This window comes from Manis javanica, chromosome 4 (assembly GCF_040802235.1).
Source record: "Manis javanica isolate MJ-LG chromosome 4, MJ_LKY, whole genome shotgun sequence".
Taxonomy (NCBI): domain Eukaryota; kingdom Metazoa; phylum Chordata; class Mammalia; order Pholidota; family Manidae; genus Manis; species Manis javanica.
This window is the reverse complement of record NC_133159.1, coordinates 145,290,504-145,310,288: the sequence shown is the minus strand read 5'-3', so window position 1 is coordinate 145,310,288 and position 19,785 is coordinate 145,290,504. Positions and strand designations below refer to the sequence as shown.

The following is a 19,785-nucleotide window of genomic DNA, read 5'->3' as shown; positions in this document are numbered from 1 at the left end:
AACCAGGAGAATGATAAATAGCGTGTTTGATTTGAGAAACTGCTGGAAGCAAGTGAATGAACTAGAAAACCTGTCATCAACATATGTTATTTAGTTATTTTGTTATATTATGGAGAATAAAAATGCTAATGAATATATAAGGGCATTCTTTCTTTCTATGACATTTTTAAGGCTCTCTTGCAGTGTTTTAAGTATACAACATTTTCTGGAACCATGAACTAAGTGGTGTCTTTTTTGATTTATGTTCTTTTCTTATGGGCAGTTTCCAAAGACACATTCTTCCTCAGAAATCATTTGAAATTGTTAACTATAAAGTGGCATATTTGGCATATTTCAGAACGTGAGCTGTCATTCTTAATAGAAGAAAACATGTATGTTTCTCCATTTGTGCTCTACATTTATAGTTGTTATTGGTTCACTCACTGACAAAGTAGGTTTGTTGTCCAGCACACAGATGCCATTCTATATTATTTTTTCTTTACATTTTTATGCTTGTTAAAAAAAACTAATAGGAAGGAGGAAGCAGAATTTTTTCTTAAGCTAATTCAGTTTTTTATGCAATGCAGCAAAGCTCAGGGATTCTGGGGAACAGAAGTAGTGGCAGATGGTTCATTCTGATGCTCTGCAAGGATGGGGTGGTTCATTTTGATTACAGACACTGGCAGTCTGTGAAGTGAAGATACGGAGCCACAATCTCTTCTACAGCCTGCATTAACCATGTGTGTTGTGGTAAAGCCAAGAACAACTGTGTATGGACATAGTAGAAGAGATGACTGGATCCACTTAATTTCCACACACTCAGACATAGCAATACTGTCAATATCATATCTTTGAGCACTAAGGCCAAATGGTATATACATTGCCACACCGTTTTCTCCTTTAAAAACAGAGGGTGTGCTCAGGGATGTAAACTGGCTATAATAGGGAGCTAGATTTATACCTTCTCAATAACATGAGAAATGGAGGTTTATTTTCTCCATTATTTAAGTAGCTAGTCTTAGATAAGCTCTACAGGAGAGATTCTTTTAGAAATTTTTGTTTGAATTATAGAGACTATATAAACAACAGTGGATAAAAGGCCATGAGAAACACAGTTGTGGGTATACAAATTGGTAGGAAGTTTGGCAGTATTTATTAAAGCAAGAAATGTGAATGACCTAGTGTTTAATAGAGGAGCACATTGTGAATAATATGTATTTTTCTAAGGAGGCATGTACATGATTTTTTGTGGTATTATATGAAGGAAAAACATGAGCAACAGCCTAAATGTCTAATAATAAGTGAATAGTCTGTAGTACTGTTATGTAATGGAATACAATGAAAAACATGAAAAGATGTGCTCGATTTATATATAGTAAGAGTAAGTTGTATTGTGGTATTTATAGATATGTATAATATGATACCACTTTAAGTTTCTGTGGGTTCTTAATAAAAGCATGAAAAAAGATCTGGAAGGAGACAGGCCAAACATTGATTATTTCTTTTGGAAAGATGAGGGAGTAGGAGGGATCAGGAATAGTGGGAGGAAGTGACCAGGGTTTGGTAGCGGTGATGTCTTTAGCCTTGTCTGTATGTACTATTTAATTTAGAAGATGAATGCATTTATTTATTACTTGTGTAGTAAACTAATTTTTAAAAAAATCCCCCAATACAACTGCTTTATTTTTTGCACATCATTCATCTGTTTATATATATTGTATATTTTTAATAATCTTTGGTTGTTAATTTATTTTACCACAAACATGTTTTCATGTTTCTATGAAGACTTTATTACCATATTTAATAATACTCTTAAGTTATTTCTTTAAACAAAATTCCTGGGAATTAATCACATAACCAAAGGATAAGAACATATCTGGCTTTTCTTAAGTATTGCTATATTGTTTTACAAAAGGATTTTACCAGCATATAATGCTACCAGCAGTGGTGAAGGTACTGCTGACTTCACCACAACCTCATCATTCAAATTTATTTTTTAAAGCATAACACACAGATAAAGGGTTTGAAATCTGTAGGCTGACTCCTCAAGTGAATCCTGCCTCTGCCACCCACTAACTTTGTGACTTTGGGTAAATTATGTAACTTTTGTGCTTCAACTTCCTCATCTGTAAAATGGGAATAACAACAAGATTAAATGAAATAATATTCATAAAACACCTAGAATAGTGCCTGGCATATAAAGTGTTTGAGAAATTAAAAAACAAAAAAGAAAATTTGGAGGAGCTTTGGAATAGACTGTGTTGTATACAGATTGTATCTTACCTGCCTCATTTGATACTTTGGTAATTTTTCTTCCAAAATATGTCCCTGTCATTTGAAGCAAAAAATACATAAATGTATAAATACATAATTTTGAGTATACCTGTTTTTAGTGATAAGGAAGAACATGCATTCATCAAAGATAAGAGATTTTGAGAAATGTCTAAATTATACCTATTCCAGCACTTTTAGATTTAACATACCATCTCTACCATCTGGATTTCATTTAGCAGGTTGTTAAATGAACTTGATTCCAAACTGGATCTTAGGCTAAGGGAGGATATGAGGAGGAAGATACATTTAGTGATAACAAACATCAGTTGCAGGATAATGAAAACATTATTGACCCTTACTGTTTGTGAGTCAGTATTGGTCTAGGTACTGTTTCAATAGTAAGAGGGAGGCTGTTAATGAGAAAATGGATAGGGCATTAATTTGATCATTTAAAAAAATCTAATCTTCATCCAAAAATTTATTAAGTATCAGTAATATTTAAGGTGCTTTGATAGATGTTGGGATACATACAAATAAGGCCATTTCTTTGTTCTCAAAGAGCATAGGGTAGATATGCAATTAAATCAACAGTTACAGTATAAGTTGTATTATTTTAAAGCACTGGAAGTTTGATATTGAGTGATTATAAGGGAAGTCATTCTATAGAAGGGACACCTGACTAGGTTGTGGGGGATGGAAGCATTTAGAATAGGCTTCTAAAAAATAAAGGAGAGATATTAAGCCAAGTCTTGAAACATGTTCCAACTAAATTAATTGGAGATAATAGCCAGAGGACACTGCAAAGATGATGGCAGTGAGCATAATGTGGACAGGGAATGGTAAATAGATTGGAATAGATGGAGCCCTTGTATCTACTTCTGGTTGTAAGGTTTACATTTTACAATTTTTATCTAATTATTGTATGTTAAAACATTTTAGATCTTCTCAATCTAAGTGAAAGATTCTCAAGTCTTGGCAGTTGACATCCTTCCTCCCTAACCTTTTAGCCACAGTGTAAGCTATATTTTCTTAGTTTTTGGTGATGCCCCAGAGGTGGAATTAAACGCCTTGGAAACATCAATATCCTGGTATCATCTAGTTCCTCCAAATTTGATGTATAATAAACTTCTGTAAAACTTGCTGTCATTTTTTATCTAATTCTTAGACATAAAAACTTTTGCTTAGTTTCCTCTTTTCAGAGTGGTCTTTGATACTCTGTACTTGATGTACAGAGTAACATTGCTGTTATTAAACTTTGCCTCTTTTACTGGTATTTGTGCTTTTGAATTTTGCATTATCTACATTTTTCTAGTAGTGTTTCTCATTGTGAGGTTCTGACTTATAACTGATGTTTATGATTGCTTCCTATACATTTTTGTATATTTTGAGTAGCCATTGTCTTTTATATACTATCCTTATTATATTAGATATCCAGATCTAGTCCAGAATTTGTACTTTTCTACTAGATTAATGTATTTAGCACTTACCTTTGCAGCCTACTCGTGCCAACCATAACTTAATCAGCTCTAATTTACTTTTTTAAAATTTTCCTGTCTGTGTCACATTTGTAGAAATTTCTTTGTTTTTAATGTGGGATTTCTGTGTATTACTTTTACTTTTATGTTCAGTTAACTGTTTATTGCTTACCATTCTTTTTCTAATAGATAGTTTGGAAAGTTTGAAGGAACGGTTATTTTGGCTTTTCCTTCAAAATGATATATTTCTACATTTTAGTTCAGAGTCAAAAAACAAAATATTGTGAATGCTTAAAAGAGATTTATGAAAGTGTCATTTTGGTAGACCTGTTCACTATCAAAGATTTGATTTGTACTATTGAGTGATTTTTTTCAATAAATATGTTGGAAAAATTTTTGAAAATTTGTGATAATTTGAAAAAACATTTTCTTATCTCTAGTTTATTCTAAGAGTGTAGTATTACAAAAAAATGTGTTAATCAATTGTGAAAAATGTTTTCTTATCTCTAGTTTAGTTCATTCTAAGAGTACGGTATGTGATAGAACATACAAAAAATGTGTTAATCAATTGTTTGTGTTATTGGTAAGGCTTCTTGCCAACAGTAGTGCTAGTAAAGTTTTTGGGAAGTCAAAAGTTAATATGTGGATTTTTGACTGTGTGTGTGTTGGGGGGTGAGGGTGTTACCACCCCAACCCTGGAGTTGTTAAGGGTCTATAGATTGAGTTTCAACAGTTTAATGGGAATATAAAATTTATTTCTCCATAGAAACAATATAAATGATGATTAGATTCAGAGGGTGGTGGCTTACAGAACTTTAAGTCATTGTTTAATTGAAGTGCTGTACATCTGCAATAATAGAAGTAGTAGAGACATTACTGTGGGAATACTAGATGAAGCACAATAACAATGAAATTGGAAAAGTCATTTAATAATGTTTCTAAATGCTAATGTTTGAAGATATGGAATATCCTTCCCTGCTAGGTCAGCCAGCCCTTTTCAGTTAGATGAAGCCTCGAAGTATTTATCAACTACTATTGGTCACATAGAGGGGTAAGAGTATCCTATCCTTAGGAAATGTTTGTTCATTTGTAGAGATCTGGGGAGTTGTCAGTAAGATGTCATATATTTGTATCTGGGATTTTTCCTATGTATCTGGAATAGGTTTATTAGTTTTTCATGTAAGAATCTACTCTTTTTAATCAGCCTTTGCTCAGTATAATATCTGAGCTTCATCCATGTTGTTACATGTGTCAGTAACTTTTTCCTCTTAATTGCTGAATAGTATTCTGTAGAATTATAATGTTTTTGTTCACTTGTTCATGGGCACTTGGGTCATTCCTAGGTTTTGGCTATTATCAATGAAGTTATTGTGGACATTTTGTATAAGTCTTTTGGGATCAGATGCTCTCATTCCTTAGTTAATTACTGAGGAATGAAATTGCTAGGTCTTAGGATAGATGTACATTTAACTTAATATAAGAAACTGTTAAACTTTGTTCCTTACATTCCCAGTAGTAGTGAGTAAAGAGTTTTAGTTCTTCTATGTCCTTGTCAGCATTTGGTGTTCTCAGCCTTTTAAACTTGTGTAGTGATTTCATTTGCATTTCCTTCATTACTAATGAAATTGAACACATTTTCTAATGTATTAGACATACGGCTATCATCTTTTTTTTTTTTTAGAGCATCAAGTGCTTTTATTTTTATTTATGTATTTTTTTTGAGAGGGTATCTCTCATATTTATTGATCAAATGGTTGTTAACAACAATAAAATTCTGTATAGGGGAGTCAATGCTCAATGCACAATCATTAATCCACCCCAAGCCTAATTCTCGTCAGTCTCCAATCTTCTGAAGCATAATGAACAAGTTCTTACATGGTGAACAAATTCTTACATAGTGAATAAGTTCTTACATGGTGAACAGTACAAGGGCAGTCATCACAGAAACTTTCGGTTTTGATCACGCATTATGAATTATAAACAGTCAGGTCAAATATGAATATTTGTTTGATTTTTATACTTGATTTATATGTGGACCCCACATTTCTCCCTTTATTATTATTATTATTATTATTATTATTATTTTTAATAAAATGCTGAAGTGGTAGGTAGATGCAAGATAAAGGTAGAAAACATAGTTTAGTGTTGTAAGAGAGCAAATGTAGATGATCAGGTGTGTCCCTGTAGACTGTGTGTTAATCCAAGCTAGACAAGGGCATTAAAACATCCACGGATGCAGAAGATTTCTCTCAAAACAGGGAGGGTGAGGTTCTAAGCCTCACCTCTGTTGATCCCCAATTTCTCACCTGATGGCCCCCTGCAACTGTGCCTGTCTTAGGTTGTTCCTCTCTTGAGGAATCTTACCGGTCTCTGGCTAACCAGTCATCTTCCGGGGCCATACAGGGAGATGTAAAGTTGGTAAGTGAGAAAGAAGCCATATTGTTTGAAAAGGTTAGCTTTTTACTTCTTTGCAGATTTATGCCCTGTGGCTTCTATGCCCAGCATTTGTCTTGAGGTATCTTTACCACTTGGAGGAATTATGATACTCGGTAAATTCGGTATGAGGCACGAATTCTATTTAAGGGTTGTAATTAGGAAGGAAGAAGAAAAGCTATAGAGGTAGCAGATGAAAGAAAACATGGGAGGATTGATTATTTCTTTGACATATCTTCTTGTAGAATAACTTAAGCATGTATAGGTTTTAAACTACTAATTAAATTGCGCATACACATTAACATAATAGGAATACAGTTACATAACCAAAGCAGATCTATAATTACCAACCATCTCCAGTGAAGCCAAGAAAACCAGTTAGGCACCCTAGGCATTTGTGAAAATTTGTCTGTGATATGATGGATATTGTCCAACTGTACTTGAACAGTTTGAGAGAAATCAGACAAATTAAAGCAACCCATATGTTCTTTTAACAGTAGATAGTCTGTAGGTGTAAGATTTTGGAGTGCTGCAACTTGCACTTCTCCTAATTCTTGGTTGAGTTCCAACAGTATAGATTCAGTCAAATTTGTTGTTTTACTGAAAGCACAGGCCAGCTTAGATATCTCCTTCTTCATTCCAGTGGCAAGTCCAGGAACTGATGGGATGGATGCAGCTACAACTGTAGCATCACCTGGATCTTTGTCGAGGTTTTTTGATGATCATCTTCTGGTATGACTCTTCCAGAGAGTGCTGATGTTGGAAGTTCTTCTTCATATCGTATCTTAGTTCATTTTCTGGGTAGCCAAATTAGGCTTTGATCCTCTGTATAAACACAAACAGACCCTTTGCCCACACTTTGATATGCCCTTTATACCATTGTGTAGAACTCATTGGAGGTCACCAGACAGGAACTGCTTTTTTTTTTTTTTAAGAGAAAGGAATATTATCAGAAAAGTGTACCTCCATAGCCGATCATCTGACACCCTTTAAGTGATCAAAATTAAGGATATTTAAAGCATGCATTCATCGTTGATTTACAGTTAGTTTTATCCTATCAAGGAGTAATCCCCCTTTTCTTTCTTTCCTTTTTTTTTTATCTTTAATCTACACTTACATGAAGAATATTATGTTTACTAGGCTCTCCCCTATACCAGGTCTCCCCTATAAACCACTTTACAGTAACTGTCCATCAGCATAGCAAAATGTTGTAGAATCACTACTTGTCTTCTCTGTGTTGTACAGCCCTCCCCTTTCTCCCTCCCCCCATGCATGCTAATCTTAATACCCCCTTTCTTCTCCCTCCCCCCTTATCCCTCCCTACCCACCCATCCTCCCCAGTCCCTTTCCCTTTGGTACCTGTTAGTCCATTTTTGGGTTCTGTAATTCCACTGCTGTTTTGTTCCTTCAGTTTTTCCTTTTTTCTTATACTCCACAGATGAGTGAAATCATTTGGTATTTCTCTTTCTCTGCTTGGCTTATTTCACTGAGCATAATACCCTCCAGGTCCATCCATGTTGCTGCAAATGGTAGGATTTGCCCTCTTCTTATGGCTGAGTAGTATTCCATTGTGTATATGTACCACATCTTCTTTATCCATTCATCTACCGATGGACATTTAGGTTGCTTCCAATTCTTGGCTATTGTAAATAGTACTGCAATAAACATAGGGGTGCATCTGTCTTTCTCAAACTTGATTGCTGTGTTCTTAGGGTAAACTCCTAGGAGTGGAATTCCTGGGTCAAATGGTAGGTCTGTTTTGAGCATTTTGATGAACCTTCATACTGCTTTCCACAATGGTTGAACTAATTTACATTCCCACCAATGGCTATCATCTTTTATAAAATGTTCATTTAAGTCTTTTTTTCATAATTCAGTTGGGTTCTCTGACTTTTTAGTATATGCTTTAAAGGAAGGTAAGAAAAGGAGTCTGGTACTTAGAAATCATTCCCTGTGACATAAAGTTGTAGATATTTAGAAGCACTGTAGTTTATACTCTTCATGTAACAAGGACTGTTTTGGTGACTAGAGGTCTTAATATTGGCATTTTAATGATGTCATTTGCTTTTTATATTTTGATGGTTGGAATTCAGAATAGGTAGAAAGCTTATTGTATTTGAACTATAATAATAGACCTTATACTTTGGGTTTACAGGGACAACCATAACCATATGTGCTATTATCTACCACAGAAAAAGTCTGTATGAACGTTGTCATAAGTCTTATAAGCCATTACTTTCGTGGGTAATATTGCTCAGGGATCAAAATCAGTAATTATACTATTAGCATTGTCCTTGATTAGCCAAGTCAGTCTTTTGGCCTCACTTATAAAATTGATAACTTCTTCCCAGCCTTGTGGAGGTACTGTGTAAAACTGTGGTTCTCAGAGACAAGTAGTGTCTCTGTGGCATCTTACCACACTGATGGACAGTGCCTGCAATGGGGCATGGTGGGGGGGGGGGACTCGATAATATGGGTGAATGTAGTAACCACTTTGTTTTTCATGTGAAACCTTCATAAGAGTGTATATCAATAATACCTTAATAAAAAAATTCTATAAAAGAATTGTGGTTCTCAGATATCCTTGAATCTTTTTAGAAAAATAAATACATAATCCAAAAAAATTTTTTTATGTCATCTAATTTCTTTGTACCTTTAAAATACATACAAACCAATTTAAAATCAAAATGAAAGTCTGCTCTGTAGGAATTGATCCCTGTATATTTTTAGAGATTCTAGTTTTTAGAACACGCTAGACCAGTTTCAGAATTTGCTGTTTTGTGTCACTTGATCAAAGGTTATGAATATGCATGAGAATTTAATGCTTCAACTTTGCTTTTTCCCTTCTTACCAGAGAAAAAACTCTAATGACACTATTTAGTCCTAGGTACATTCTGAAACTGGTGGAGTTGTAGTCTGGACAAAGTCACTAAGGCAAAAAAATGCTAGTTGTAGACAGCCTCTTACCATCTAAGATACTTACTCTCATTAATACCTGCAGCAACGTTTGCAAGATCATCTGCTCTAGGTAACCTGCCAGAGAGATGTTTGGCAGGTAAATTCAATTTAGATCATTTCGATCAGGCACATTTATAAATTAATATTGTGTGTAATTCCTTTCCTATATTAGGCATTGTGCTTCTTCTGTGTTTGGAAATTTGTACTTACCCTACTTTGTCTGTGAAAAGCATATTTTCCAGTATTGATTTATCTCTGTGGTTATCCTCTGATTCAGGTGTTGTTAAATTTTCATCCATGGCTTTGGAACCAAACTGTTAAAACTGCAAAACTCCTATATTTTAGCAAAAAATCTGAATACATGACACTGTCTTGGCTTTGTGGTAGAGGTGAAATAGGTAGTTGACCTTTGAACAATGTAGGGGTTAGGAGCACCAACTTCCCTATGCAATTAAAACTCCATATATAACTTCTGACTCCCCCAAAAACGTAACTGCTAATAACCTGCTGTTCACAGGGAAGCCTTACCAGTAACAAATAATCAGTTAACATATTTTGTATGTTATGTGTTATTATGTACTGTATTCTTAACAACTAAATAAGCTAGAGAAAAGAAAATGTTTTTTCAAGCCGTTGCAAATTTCCAAGAAATTCTATTTGCTGAAAAAAATCTGCACACAAGTGGACCTGCATAGAATCAACCTGTGTTGTTCAAGAGTCAAGTGTACTTGATCCCTGCTTTCAAGAGACTTAAAATCTACTTATAGAGATAAGATGTAACCATTATATTTGAATAGAGTTATAGTATAAGGTAGTATGTAATAGGAGTATAGAATACCGTATTGTAGTCTATTGTGAAATATAACCATACATTGAGTAATAATGAGTGCTGAACTTTGTAAAAGTGAAATAAAAAAGCTTACCTTTACCAAAGTGGTTTAAAGTTCATGTACTTCACATATGATTTCTTAAATGTAAATTAAGAGTGTAGTTACAGCTAGAGTTTAAGGAATGCCCATTGTGGGTAAAACTGTAATATTTCCAGAATATCTCACCTGTTTTAGTGCATCTGCATCCTCAGCGGTGGAGAGAAGTATGGAGTTAGTGTATCTGCATATCAATAGGTGTTCCTCAGGGGTGGAGAAAAGTTCATCTCCATATCAGTGGGTAATTACCTGGGCAACAGAGGGCTTATCTGAACCTGAGATGTGAGGGGGAGTGTGGATTTACTTCTGCCAGAGGAGGAAAGAGATGCCCCCAAACTGCAGTTTATAAGCAATAAACAGGTTTTAAACTTTATTTCTCTTTGACTGATTTCAGTTTTAGAGGTATTTTGCCCTGGGATACCTCTCCCCAAATTTACACCCATGGAAATGAAAACATCCATCCTGTGTTGCTGCAGAAAAAGTTTAATTACTGGTATAGACAAAAAATTGTTTAAGAATTTAGAGATGAACATTGTGCTGTTATTTCTTTTATACTGAGTTTTTTTGGTACAGTCATTAAATATATTTTTATTTTCTTTTCAGAGACAGTGAATTCTAATCTCTTCATATGACCCTGCAAAAACCATTTAAATGGCTTATCTATCTAAGTTAGAAAGGAGGAATTGACCTATTTATTATTGGTACTATGGAAATTGTATTAGTCTGCTTGGGCTGCCATAACAAAATTTCATAGACTGGGTGGCTTTAAAAAACAGAACTTTTTTTCTCTCACAATTAAGGGAGCTGAAAAGTCCAAGATCAAGGTTCTGGCAGGATTAGTGTCTGATAATGGCTTTCTTCCTGGCTTGTGGATGGTCACCTACTTGCTGTACTTTCATGTGACCTATCCTGTTTTTGCTTGAAAGGGAGAGCAAGAGAGTGAGCTCTGAAGCTTTCTGGTGTCTCTTATAAGGATGCCAGTCTGATTTTATCTGATCAGAACCCCACCCTGACAACCTCATTTAATCTTAATTACTTCCCAACTCCAAATGCAGCCACACTGGAGGTTAGGATTTCAATTTACGAATTTTGTGGAGATGGGTATATAATTTAATCTATATCATTCTATCCTTGGCTCCCTAAATTAATGTATTCCTTGCATCTAAAATACATCTGTCTATCCCAGTAGCCCCCAAAGTCTTAACTCATTTCAGCATCAACTCTGAAGTCCATAGTCTCATCTAAATATTTAATTCCAGGTCTGGATGAGTCTGGAGATAGATTCATCCTGAGGCAGAATTCTTCGCCAGCCTTGAACCTGTGAAACTAAATAAATTCTGTGCTTCTGAAGGCAGTGGTGGGACAGAAAGCAATAGACATTCTCATTCCAAAAGGAGAAAAATGAGAAAGAAGAAAGACGTGACAAGTCCCAAGAAAGTCCAAAATTAGCAAGACAAAGTCCATTAGATGTTAGGGCTCAAGAATAATCCTCTTTGGTTGATACACTGCTCTCCAAGCCCAGTGGGGAGGCAGCACTCCTATGGCTCTGTGGGGGCAGACTGCCCTGAGGCACTGGGCCATGGATGAGCTTGCTCTAGTGGCTCTGGGTGCCAGCATCCTGGTTCCCCAACCCCAGACCAAGGACGCCTCACCTATTGAAGCTGAGGAGCCAGCCCTGTCCTCTGGACCTGTGATGGGAGAGGCAATCCTGCCATTTCTGAATCACCTGTGGGGTCAGTTTTCCCTTTCCTTGAAGGATAAATGCATGTTTGTAGCTGGATAACTATTGTCCCATCCTGTAGAATCGCAGAAGTCTGACAGCGTTCCTTCATTCTGTCACATTTTTTTCTGTTGTCTTCAATCCCAGCTAGCAGTGTGTCTGCTGGTACAGTCCTATCTTTATTTCTGGCTTCTACTGAGGTGCTTGATGAAATTTGTGGTTTGCATCCATATTAATCTCTTTATTAAATAGTTGTTCAGAAACACCATTAGTGTTCTTTTTAGAAGAAGCTTTACCATTTTTTGCAGAATGGATAGACTGAGAATTTTGCAGATCTTTAAGTTATAGGTCCTTTTTGCTTAATAATTCCTTCAATTTATGTTTCCTCTGAAATTTTACTAAAAGTTTTCAGGAGAAAAGAAGTCTCCTACACTTTGCTTAGATATCTCCTCAACTAAATACCCAATTTCATCACTTGTAAGTTCTATCTTCTACAAAATACTAGAACTTGAACATAATTCAGCCAAGTTCTTTGCCACTTCTTAACAAGAATTGTTTCTCCAGTTTCCAATACTGTATTCCTCATTTATCTGAGGTCTCTTACCAGAGTGGTCTTTAGCATTCATATTCCTAACCATCATTCTGCTCATAATATATTTTTTAAGACAAGAGACTTTTTCTGTAGCTCTCATCTTTCTGAGGTATTAACCAGAATTGCCTTTGATGTCCACATTTCTTCCAACAGCCCCTTCACAGCAATCTTAGGCCTCTTCTAGCATGCACCTCAGAAGTCTACCAGCCTTACCCATTACCCTCTGTCCAATACTTCCGTATTTTTAGGTCTGTTATTGTAGTACCCCACTTCTCAATATCAAATTCTGTATTGGCTTGGGCTGCCATAACAGATACTATAGACTGGGTGGCTTAACAGAAATTTATTTTCTCACAGTTCTGGAGGCTGGAAAGCCACAAGATCAGGGGTTTGGTTTCTGTTGAGGAATCTTAGCTCTCAAATGGCTGCCTTCTCTCTGGATCCTCACATGGCCTTATGTGTGCTTTCGGGGAGGTAGAGGTGGGAGTGCAAGCTCTCTGCTGTTTCTTTTATGGACGTGAGTCCTATCTGCCCCACCCTTATAATAGCATCATTTAACAGTACAGTAGACCCTTGAACAATTCTGGGGGTTAGGACACCAACCCCTCTGTGCAGACAAAATTCCATGAATAACTTTTGACTCCCCAGAAACTTAACTACTAAGAGCCTACCGTTGACCAGAAGCCTTACCTGTAACATAAGTTGATTAATACATATTTTATATGATACATGGTTGTGTACTGTATTCTTAAAGTAAGCTAAAGAAAATGTTTTCAGGTTGTTGCAGATCTCCACAAATTTTTCCACTATATTTACTGAAAAAGCCCATATATAAGTGAACCCTCAGAATTCAAACCTGTGTTGTTCAAGGGTTAGTGATAATTCTTAACTCCAAATGCAGCCACACTGGGGTTTAGAAGTTCAACATGAATTTTGAGAGTGAACCCTTAGTCCATAACAGATTGTAAATACAATGTAAAATATTCATATTCTCCTATATACTTTATCTTCATCAGTGACAATCTTCATCAATGGCATTGACTTCACCTTAGGACCAAGCAGACATCTAGACATCATCATAGATGCTTTTTTTCTTTCTTGTTCCATAGCTAATTATACACTGAATCCTGTTCAGTTAATTTAATATCTCTGAAATCTGCCTTACCTCTCTTTGGAGTTTAGGCCCTCATCTGTTTGTTCTCTGAACTGATGTGATAGCTTCTCAACCAGCCTTTATGTTATGTACATGGCCTTTTTCAGATCTTTTTAACATGTTAACATGTGTTAATATGAATAATATGTTAATATAGTGTGAATGTAAATATGATTGTTACTTCTTCATTTAAACTTAGGAATAGCTTATGGGTCCTTCCATATACTTGCACCTGATACCTTTGTCAGGATTAAGTTTGGATGAATATTAAACAAAAAATAACTTAAATACAGTATAGGGGTTTATTTTTCTTACACATCTGGAGATATGATATCCGGAAATTGTTTGACAAATCCATGGTCATCTAAGCCTCTTCTGTTTCTTTGACCTCACCATCTTTAGTGTATGGCTTATAATTTCAAGTTCATTCACAGTGTAAAGTGGCTGCTGGAGAGGCAGCCATTCCTTCTGAGGTCCAGGTAGGAAGAAGAGAGAAAAGCAGAAGGACATTCTAGCTATCTGGAGTTTTTAAGGAGTCTTCCTGGAGGTCCTTCCTAGCAATTTTGATTACATTTCACTGACCATTTCTCATTGCAAGAGAAACTGGAAAGTACAGTTTTTTTTTATCTAGGAACATTAACACCTTGAATAAGGTTAGGATTTTGTTTATCTGCCAGTTATCATTCCAGCCTCATTTCTTAGAGCTCTGCTTCTTGTACCCTATATTCCATTTATATCAGACTACTCACAGTTCCCTGATTATTCATGCTACTTCATTCTTTCATATGTGTTTTCTTTGCACAAAATACCCTTCTGCCCTTTTTGGCCAGGTGAACCCCACTTTTCAAGGATCAACACCTCTTGGAAGCCTTTCTTAATCACCAGCTCAGAATTAATCATTCCTTATTTGGGGATTCCAATTTAATACCTCCACTTTAACATTTCCTATCTGATATTGCAATTATTTTGGTTGAGTAGTATCTTCTCTACTAAATTTTGAAGTATCAGAATGTGGGGACTATGGCTTATTTATCTTGACTGTGCCTGACACATAGTAGACACTTAACAAATGATGTGTTGCAAAAAATCAGCTAAGTGTATAACTTAAAAATAAGAGGAATATTATTTTTATAGGCCACATGCAATCAGGAACTGCCTCTAGGAACTATTGATAATGAATATGTAGGGTATATAGACTGTAACATTAAAATGATAGAGAAAGTTCTGAAATTCTGGGTGAATGATTTGAAGATACTTACTGCTTAAGACAGTTAAACAGAATTAGTCCTGACAGCTCTGCTGTATGAATAAATTTTTTAAATGGATTTTTTTTTGGGCAGATTATATTTACCCATCCTCTTAAAAATAAATGTATGACAAAGCAGTTACAACTCTTAACTAGCTTTGTTTCATCTTTGATTTTCTTTCCCAGGGACAGTATGTCCATTGCCTTGTTAAGTTGTACTTCATTATAGAAGTCAAGTTGACTGTGGGAAAAGAGAAAACTTTCATTTAAACTTTTAGGAAGAAAGGCTCTAGTTAGACCCTAGAGCTTCAGATCAGGAAGTCACTCAAAGCTAGCCTAATTTTTTTTTATCCTTTTACCTTGAGGTGTATTCTTCCTTTCTGTTCTTTCTTTCTTTTTAGTGTTCGTTAGATCTTAGAAGTTCTTTGTGAAGAAATAGATCACAAAGAAGTAGAAATCTCCTCTCCTCCACTCTTGTTTTCTAAGGCAAGGTCACTCCGAATTTCTGAAATGGTGCTCTTAGATGTAGTACAGATAGGAATCTGATCTCTCTCAGTTGGGTAGCAGGCCACTTGGTTTTGTTCTGTGTCTTCTCTTTGTTGATTCTGTGCCTTTTCTAAGATGTTATGTTGGAAGTTTTAGTTTCTAGTTTAGCTCTACCTTTGACTGGAGGTGATCCTGTGTAATGGTTTAGTATTTCCAAAGGAGAATGGTATGGTTGACTGTTTTTAGGGCCAACTTTTGTAGTAGTACTTCTTTTCTAAGTACCATTTTTTTTTAGTATTTACATGTCTAACTTGCAGAGATTTGTAAATATTTAAAAGATAGAGAATTCTTCAGGTGTCTATGGAAAAAAAGGCAGTGCACATGTAACACTTAGTATCCATGTGCATGGCAGATTATTTTTTCTCAAAAAGTGACTGTGAGTATCTTATCTCACATGTTGCATACAGTATGACTGATGCTTCTCCCATGAGGAGTGGAATTTATGGTTGCTCCTCTTGAATCAGGGCAGGCTTGTGACATAGCAGCAATAGCAGTCTTGTTATTTCAGCTTTTTATTAGGGATACCAGTGAAATACATGTTGATTTCCTTTGCCTCTTTGTCTAATATTTTTCTCTCTAATCTTCCTCTTTTTTAAACCTTGTTAATGTTCTTACTCTCTTTTCCTCTCTTTTCTCAATTCTGTCCTCTTTCTCTTTCCTGAATAATTTTTGGTTTGGCTAGAAGGCGTTTTGGTAAATATTTTTCTACAATGCTAGAGATCTCAAACTGAGGCCCAGTGGCCCCTCTTTTCTGTTATCAGAAAATGAAATGAGGAGGCGTGAGTTTGTATGGGGCCTGATATATGTCTTTCTAGGATTTCTTTTTTAAAATGTAAACTTTTTCAGTGTGGAATATATTGTGTCTATATGAATACTGAGCACTTAATAAAACTCATATTGGATTTAGTTTTTCGGTAGCCTCTAGATTTGAATTTACAATTTAAAAATTTTACACCTTATTTTACTTTCACACTCTCACCAGAATAACTCCTGAGAAAGTAAAAACTCATTAGCATACTTACCACCCTGGGTATTCTTTCCGCTTCTCTTTCCTACTTTTCATTCGTGTAATACCCCCACCATGCATTCCAGCCTCTCAAACTGTCCTCCAAGCATTCCTAACATTAACTGACCTCTGTGCCATTGCTTACCATCTTCTGATACTTGACTTGTTCTTCATATCTCTCTGTCTTGTACTCATTATTGATTTTCTAGCATAAGAACTGCTCTGTTTTTATGAAGCTTTCCTAGATTCCTCCCCTGTAATATCTTCTGTATTCCCATAGCCACTTGCTTATATCCTGAAGACTATTTATTGCATTCTACTTTGTGTTATTATTATGCTTATTATGCGTTAATTTATTTAACAAACATTTGAATCCCTGGGCCCTACTTCTAGAGACCCTGATGTATTCGTTTGAGGTAGAGCTTGGGCATCAGTATTGTTTAAATGCTCCTCAACTGATTCCAGGGTTAAGCCCTAGTGGAATAAAGATAAAAACCTGTGCCTGGCCTGTAATGAACACTCAAATAAATATTTGTTGACAGATTTAAAAATTTTAGAACCAAAGTCCATATTTTATCTTTATATCCCCCATAGAACCCAGCACACTATTGCCAATATAGATAAATATAATAAATGTAACAAATAAGTATACTCATGCTTTGAGTAAGTATCATATGTAGCCCAACCGGTAGCCAGTGAATATGGCAGAAATAACAGATTGAACCTTTGGTCTGTTCATACCAAGTAAGTCCTGACTTGCTTCTATATAATGTTGATAGCAAGATATGTTTTATGAAGGAAAATTTTGTTTGTCATTTTAGGGAATGATAATGACCTTAAAGTGTTTATGAGCGCTCATAGTAATGTGACTCACCTGACTTGGAGTAGGACAGCACTCACGCTCAGATCTAAGGCAGTACTTGGGTGCATTCTTTACAGTGAATGACAATACTCTTCTCTTATCCTTGTCTGTCAGAGCTATAGAAATGCTTTCCTTCTCTTGATACTTCCTTTCTTCCTCTTCTGCTGTCTCCCTTTTCCTTCCTTCCCCTTTGTCCCAGTGTTTGGTGGCAGCTGGGTCTGTTGGGGTGGAAATACTGGTCTATAGGTAAGGGGAAAAGAAGATAGGGGCAGAAAAATTTGTTGTTGTCATTGTTTGCCTGGCTTTTTCCTCCTTTCTCCAGTCCTAATTTTTTAATACTTTCCTCCAGAGTTAGTAGAAAGTAGAAAATGAACAGAGGACACCCTCATTACTGTTAGAAATCCCCTCCTCCCAGACCATTATTTTCCTATCTTTAAGTTAGTCTCTCTCTCTGTCTCTCATTCTCTCTGTCTTTGTGTGTGTGTGTGTGTGTGTGTAGCTCTCTCTCTATACATTCTCAATAAATCCTTATAACATTGCCATGAATTAGGTGCATTATATCTATTTTACAGATAAGTAAGCCACAGCAAAGCAATATTAAGTAACTTGTCCATGTTCTTGGCGGTGTTGGATTTGAACATATGTATGTTTTGTTTGTGCTCTTAACCATTTGGACAGAGGTTGCCAAACCTGACAGTTGGTGGGCCATGTGGAAACTTCATGTTGTTTGAAATTTAAAAAAATTAAGTTGCCAACCCTTAAATTTTAAAGTAGGATTCTTTAATAAAAATGTATGTTCCCAGTTTCCTCATTGCCACATTGCAGCAAATGCCTTGAACATAGGAGCAGCTATGCCTTGTAGAACGTATATGTGCTCTCTGGAGTGCCACATACCCCACCTGGCCCACTTCATCATTTATAACACCCTCCTGGTCCCTCTAGGTATTTGTTTTTGAGCTTTACTCTTTACTACCCTTATATAACAGTAATTCCTATTATGTTTGAACTTATATTGCAGAGCAAAGGAACCAATATTTTTATTCATACAGCTTTTCTTCTAAAGTCAAATCTGAGAATAGTCAGGTTTAAGGAAGATGCCTTATGTTTCTGGCCTTTTGATTTGGAGTTACGCATGTATTTTCATTTATTTAGGTAATATTTATTGGTAGTGGTGGTAAAGATCAGATGTTGTGTGGTTCATAAGAAGTGGAGAGTGTTGAAGAAGCACAGGTTTCTTGTCAGCACCCATTTCCCTGAATATGTAGATTTTCAGTGGCACATAGACTGCCTGGATTGAATTCAGGATCTTCCTCTTAGCTCACAAGAATAGACTGTTCTCTTCACTCTGCTCAGAAAAGCAAATGATGAGAGAGGATGGGAAAATCTGGAATGGGAGGGTGTCCAGGGAGCATAAATTCATTGCTAGCACCATTGTCTATGTCTAAAGGCTGTTCATTGTCCCATCCAGGTGAGGATAATGGCCTTAAACCACATGGAGAATTCCCAAAGTTACCTACTCTCCTTTGAATCACAAGTAACTCAAATCCAGCCACATTAGTCACAGTCAATTGATACAACCTGTAAATCTTATCCCAGAAGACTGTAATTTCTCTTAAAAACATTATTGTAACTGTTGATTAGGTGGTTTATGTTGATAAGTTGCTATATTAGGTTTATTATAGGTCAAATAGGTCTTTAAAATGTCATGCTATAAACAATCGAATGTAAAAATAATCCATAAGGAGATCTTCATAGAAAGTTTATCTGTTAAGTAATCACTTGCTGCACCTAGCTGTCTGTTTTGCTCTAAATTGTGCTTAGTAATGCAGTTTTAGAACAGTCTTTTCCCCTTGTTCAGGCTTTCTTCCTTTGTGTACAACTATGTTTTTTATATTTACTATATTATCATTATTAATTCATGTGTCTGTCTCTTAGCCATGAGTTCCTTGAAGGTAGAGTTGGATGTCTTATTAGTTTTGTGTTCCCATTGCCTAGCATACTGTCTGGGCATTTGATAAGTAGGGGCTTCATAGGTTTTGAATCTTAAATTTTTATTTTGTTGCATTTCACGAGGGTCTTAAGGAAGGATTCTGTTTCAGTGGTGAACCCCATAATCTGTTTTATCTCTGTTCAAGTTAGTATCTGACCTTTCTGTATAATTAATTTTCCTTCTTTTGTGCTACAATCAGAAAATGATTATTAAGTACTTTCTTTTTCTTACCAGATTTTGATAATTGATCTTTTGTTAATTCTCACCCATTGAATATTTAAAAAACAGATGTCTTGAAATCATTTATGCTTTTTGTTGGATGAAATTTGTGTTAAATTCTCTTGAAAATCTCTTGGTTTGATATAAGAAAAGTTTCTCCCTTGGTTTTTTGCCTTTGGTCTTCCCTTGTCTTCTGTTCATACTTCAGGTCTGAGGGGTGATTGTGTTTCTGTCCCTATAGCTTCCAGTAAGGTTCTGGTTGGTTTCCTATGATAGAGTATCACAGGTGTACTTTGAAATGCTTCTCTACTTCTTTAGGTTTGAAGAAAAACCTACAGTAAAACCACCAGTCTTTGAGAGTAATTGGTTAAAGGTGAAATACCTTTTGAAGCTAGTCCCACTGTGG

At 35.7% G+C, this 19,785-nt stretch overlaps 1 protein-coding gene across 5 annotated transcripts in view; it reads left to right on the top strand.

The window, feature by feature from the left end:
- USP32 (ubiquitin specific peptidase 32) overlaps nucleotides 1-19,785 on the top strand; it is a 234,431-nt gene that overhangs the window by 21,928 nt on the left and 192,718 nt on the right. For 2 of the 5 annotated variants that reach the window (XM_073235292.1, XM_073235291.1), the window contains exon 1: nucleotides 10,669-11,778. The exons of 1 other annotated variant lie outside the window; for it this stretch is intronic. In XM_073235292.1, the coding sequence (XP_073091393.1) occupies nucleotides 11,586-11,778 (193 nt within the window). In that variant the 5' untranslated portion in view covers nucleotides 10,669-11,585. Of the gene's footprint in view, nucleotides 1-6,872; nucleotides 6,894-10,668; nucleotides 11,779-19,785 lie in introns of those variants that run through there. 2 more of the 5 variants (XM_073235294.1, XM_037026929.2) reach the window with 2 other exon arrangements.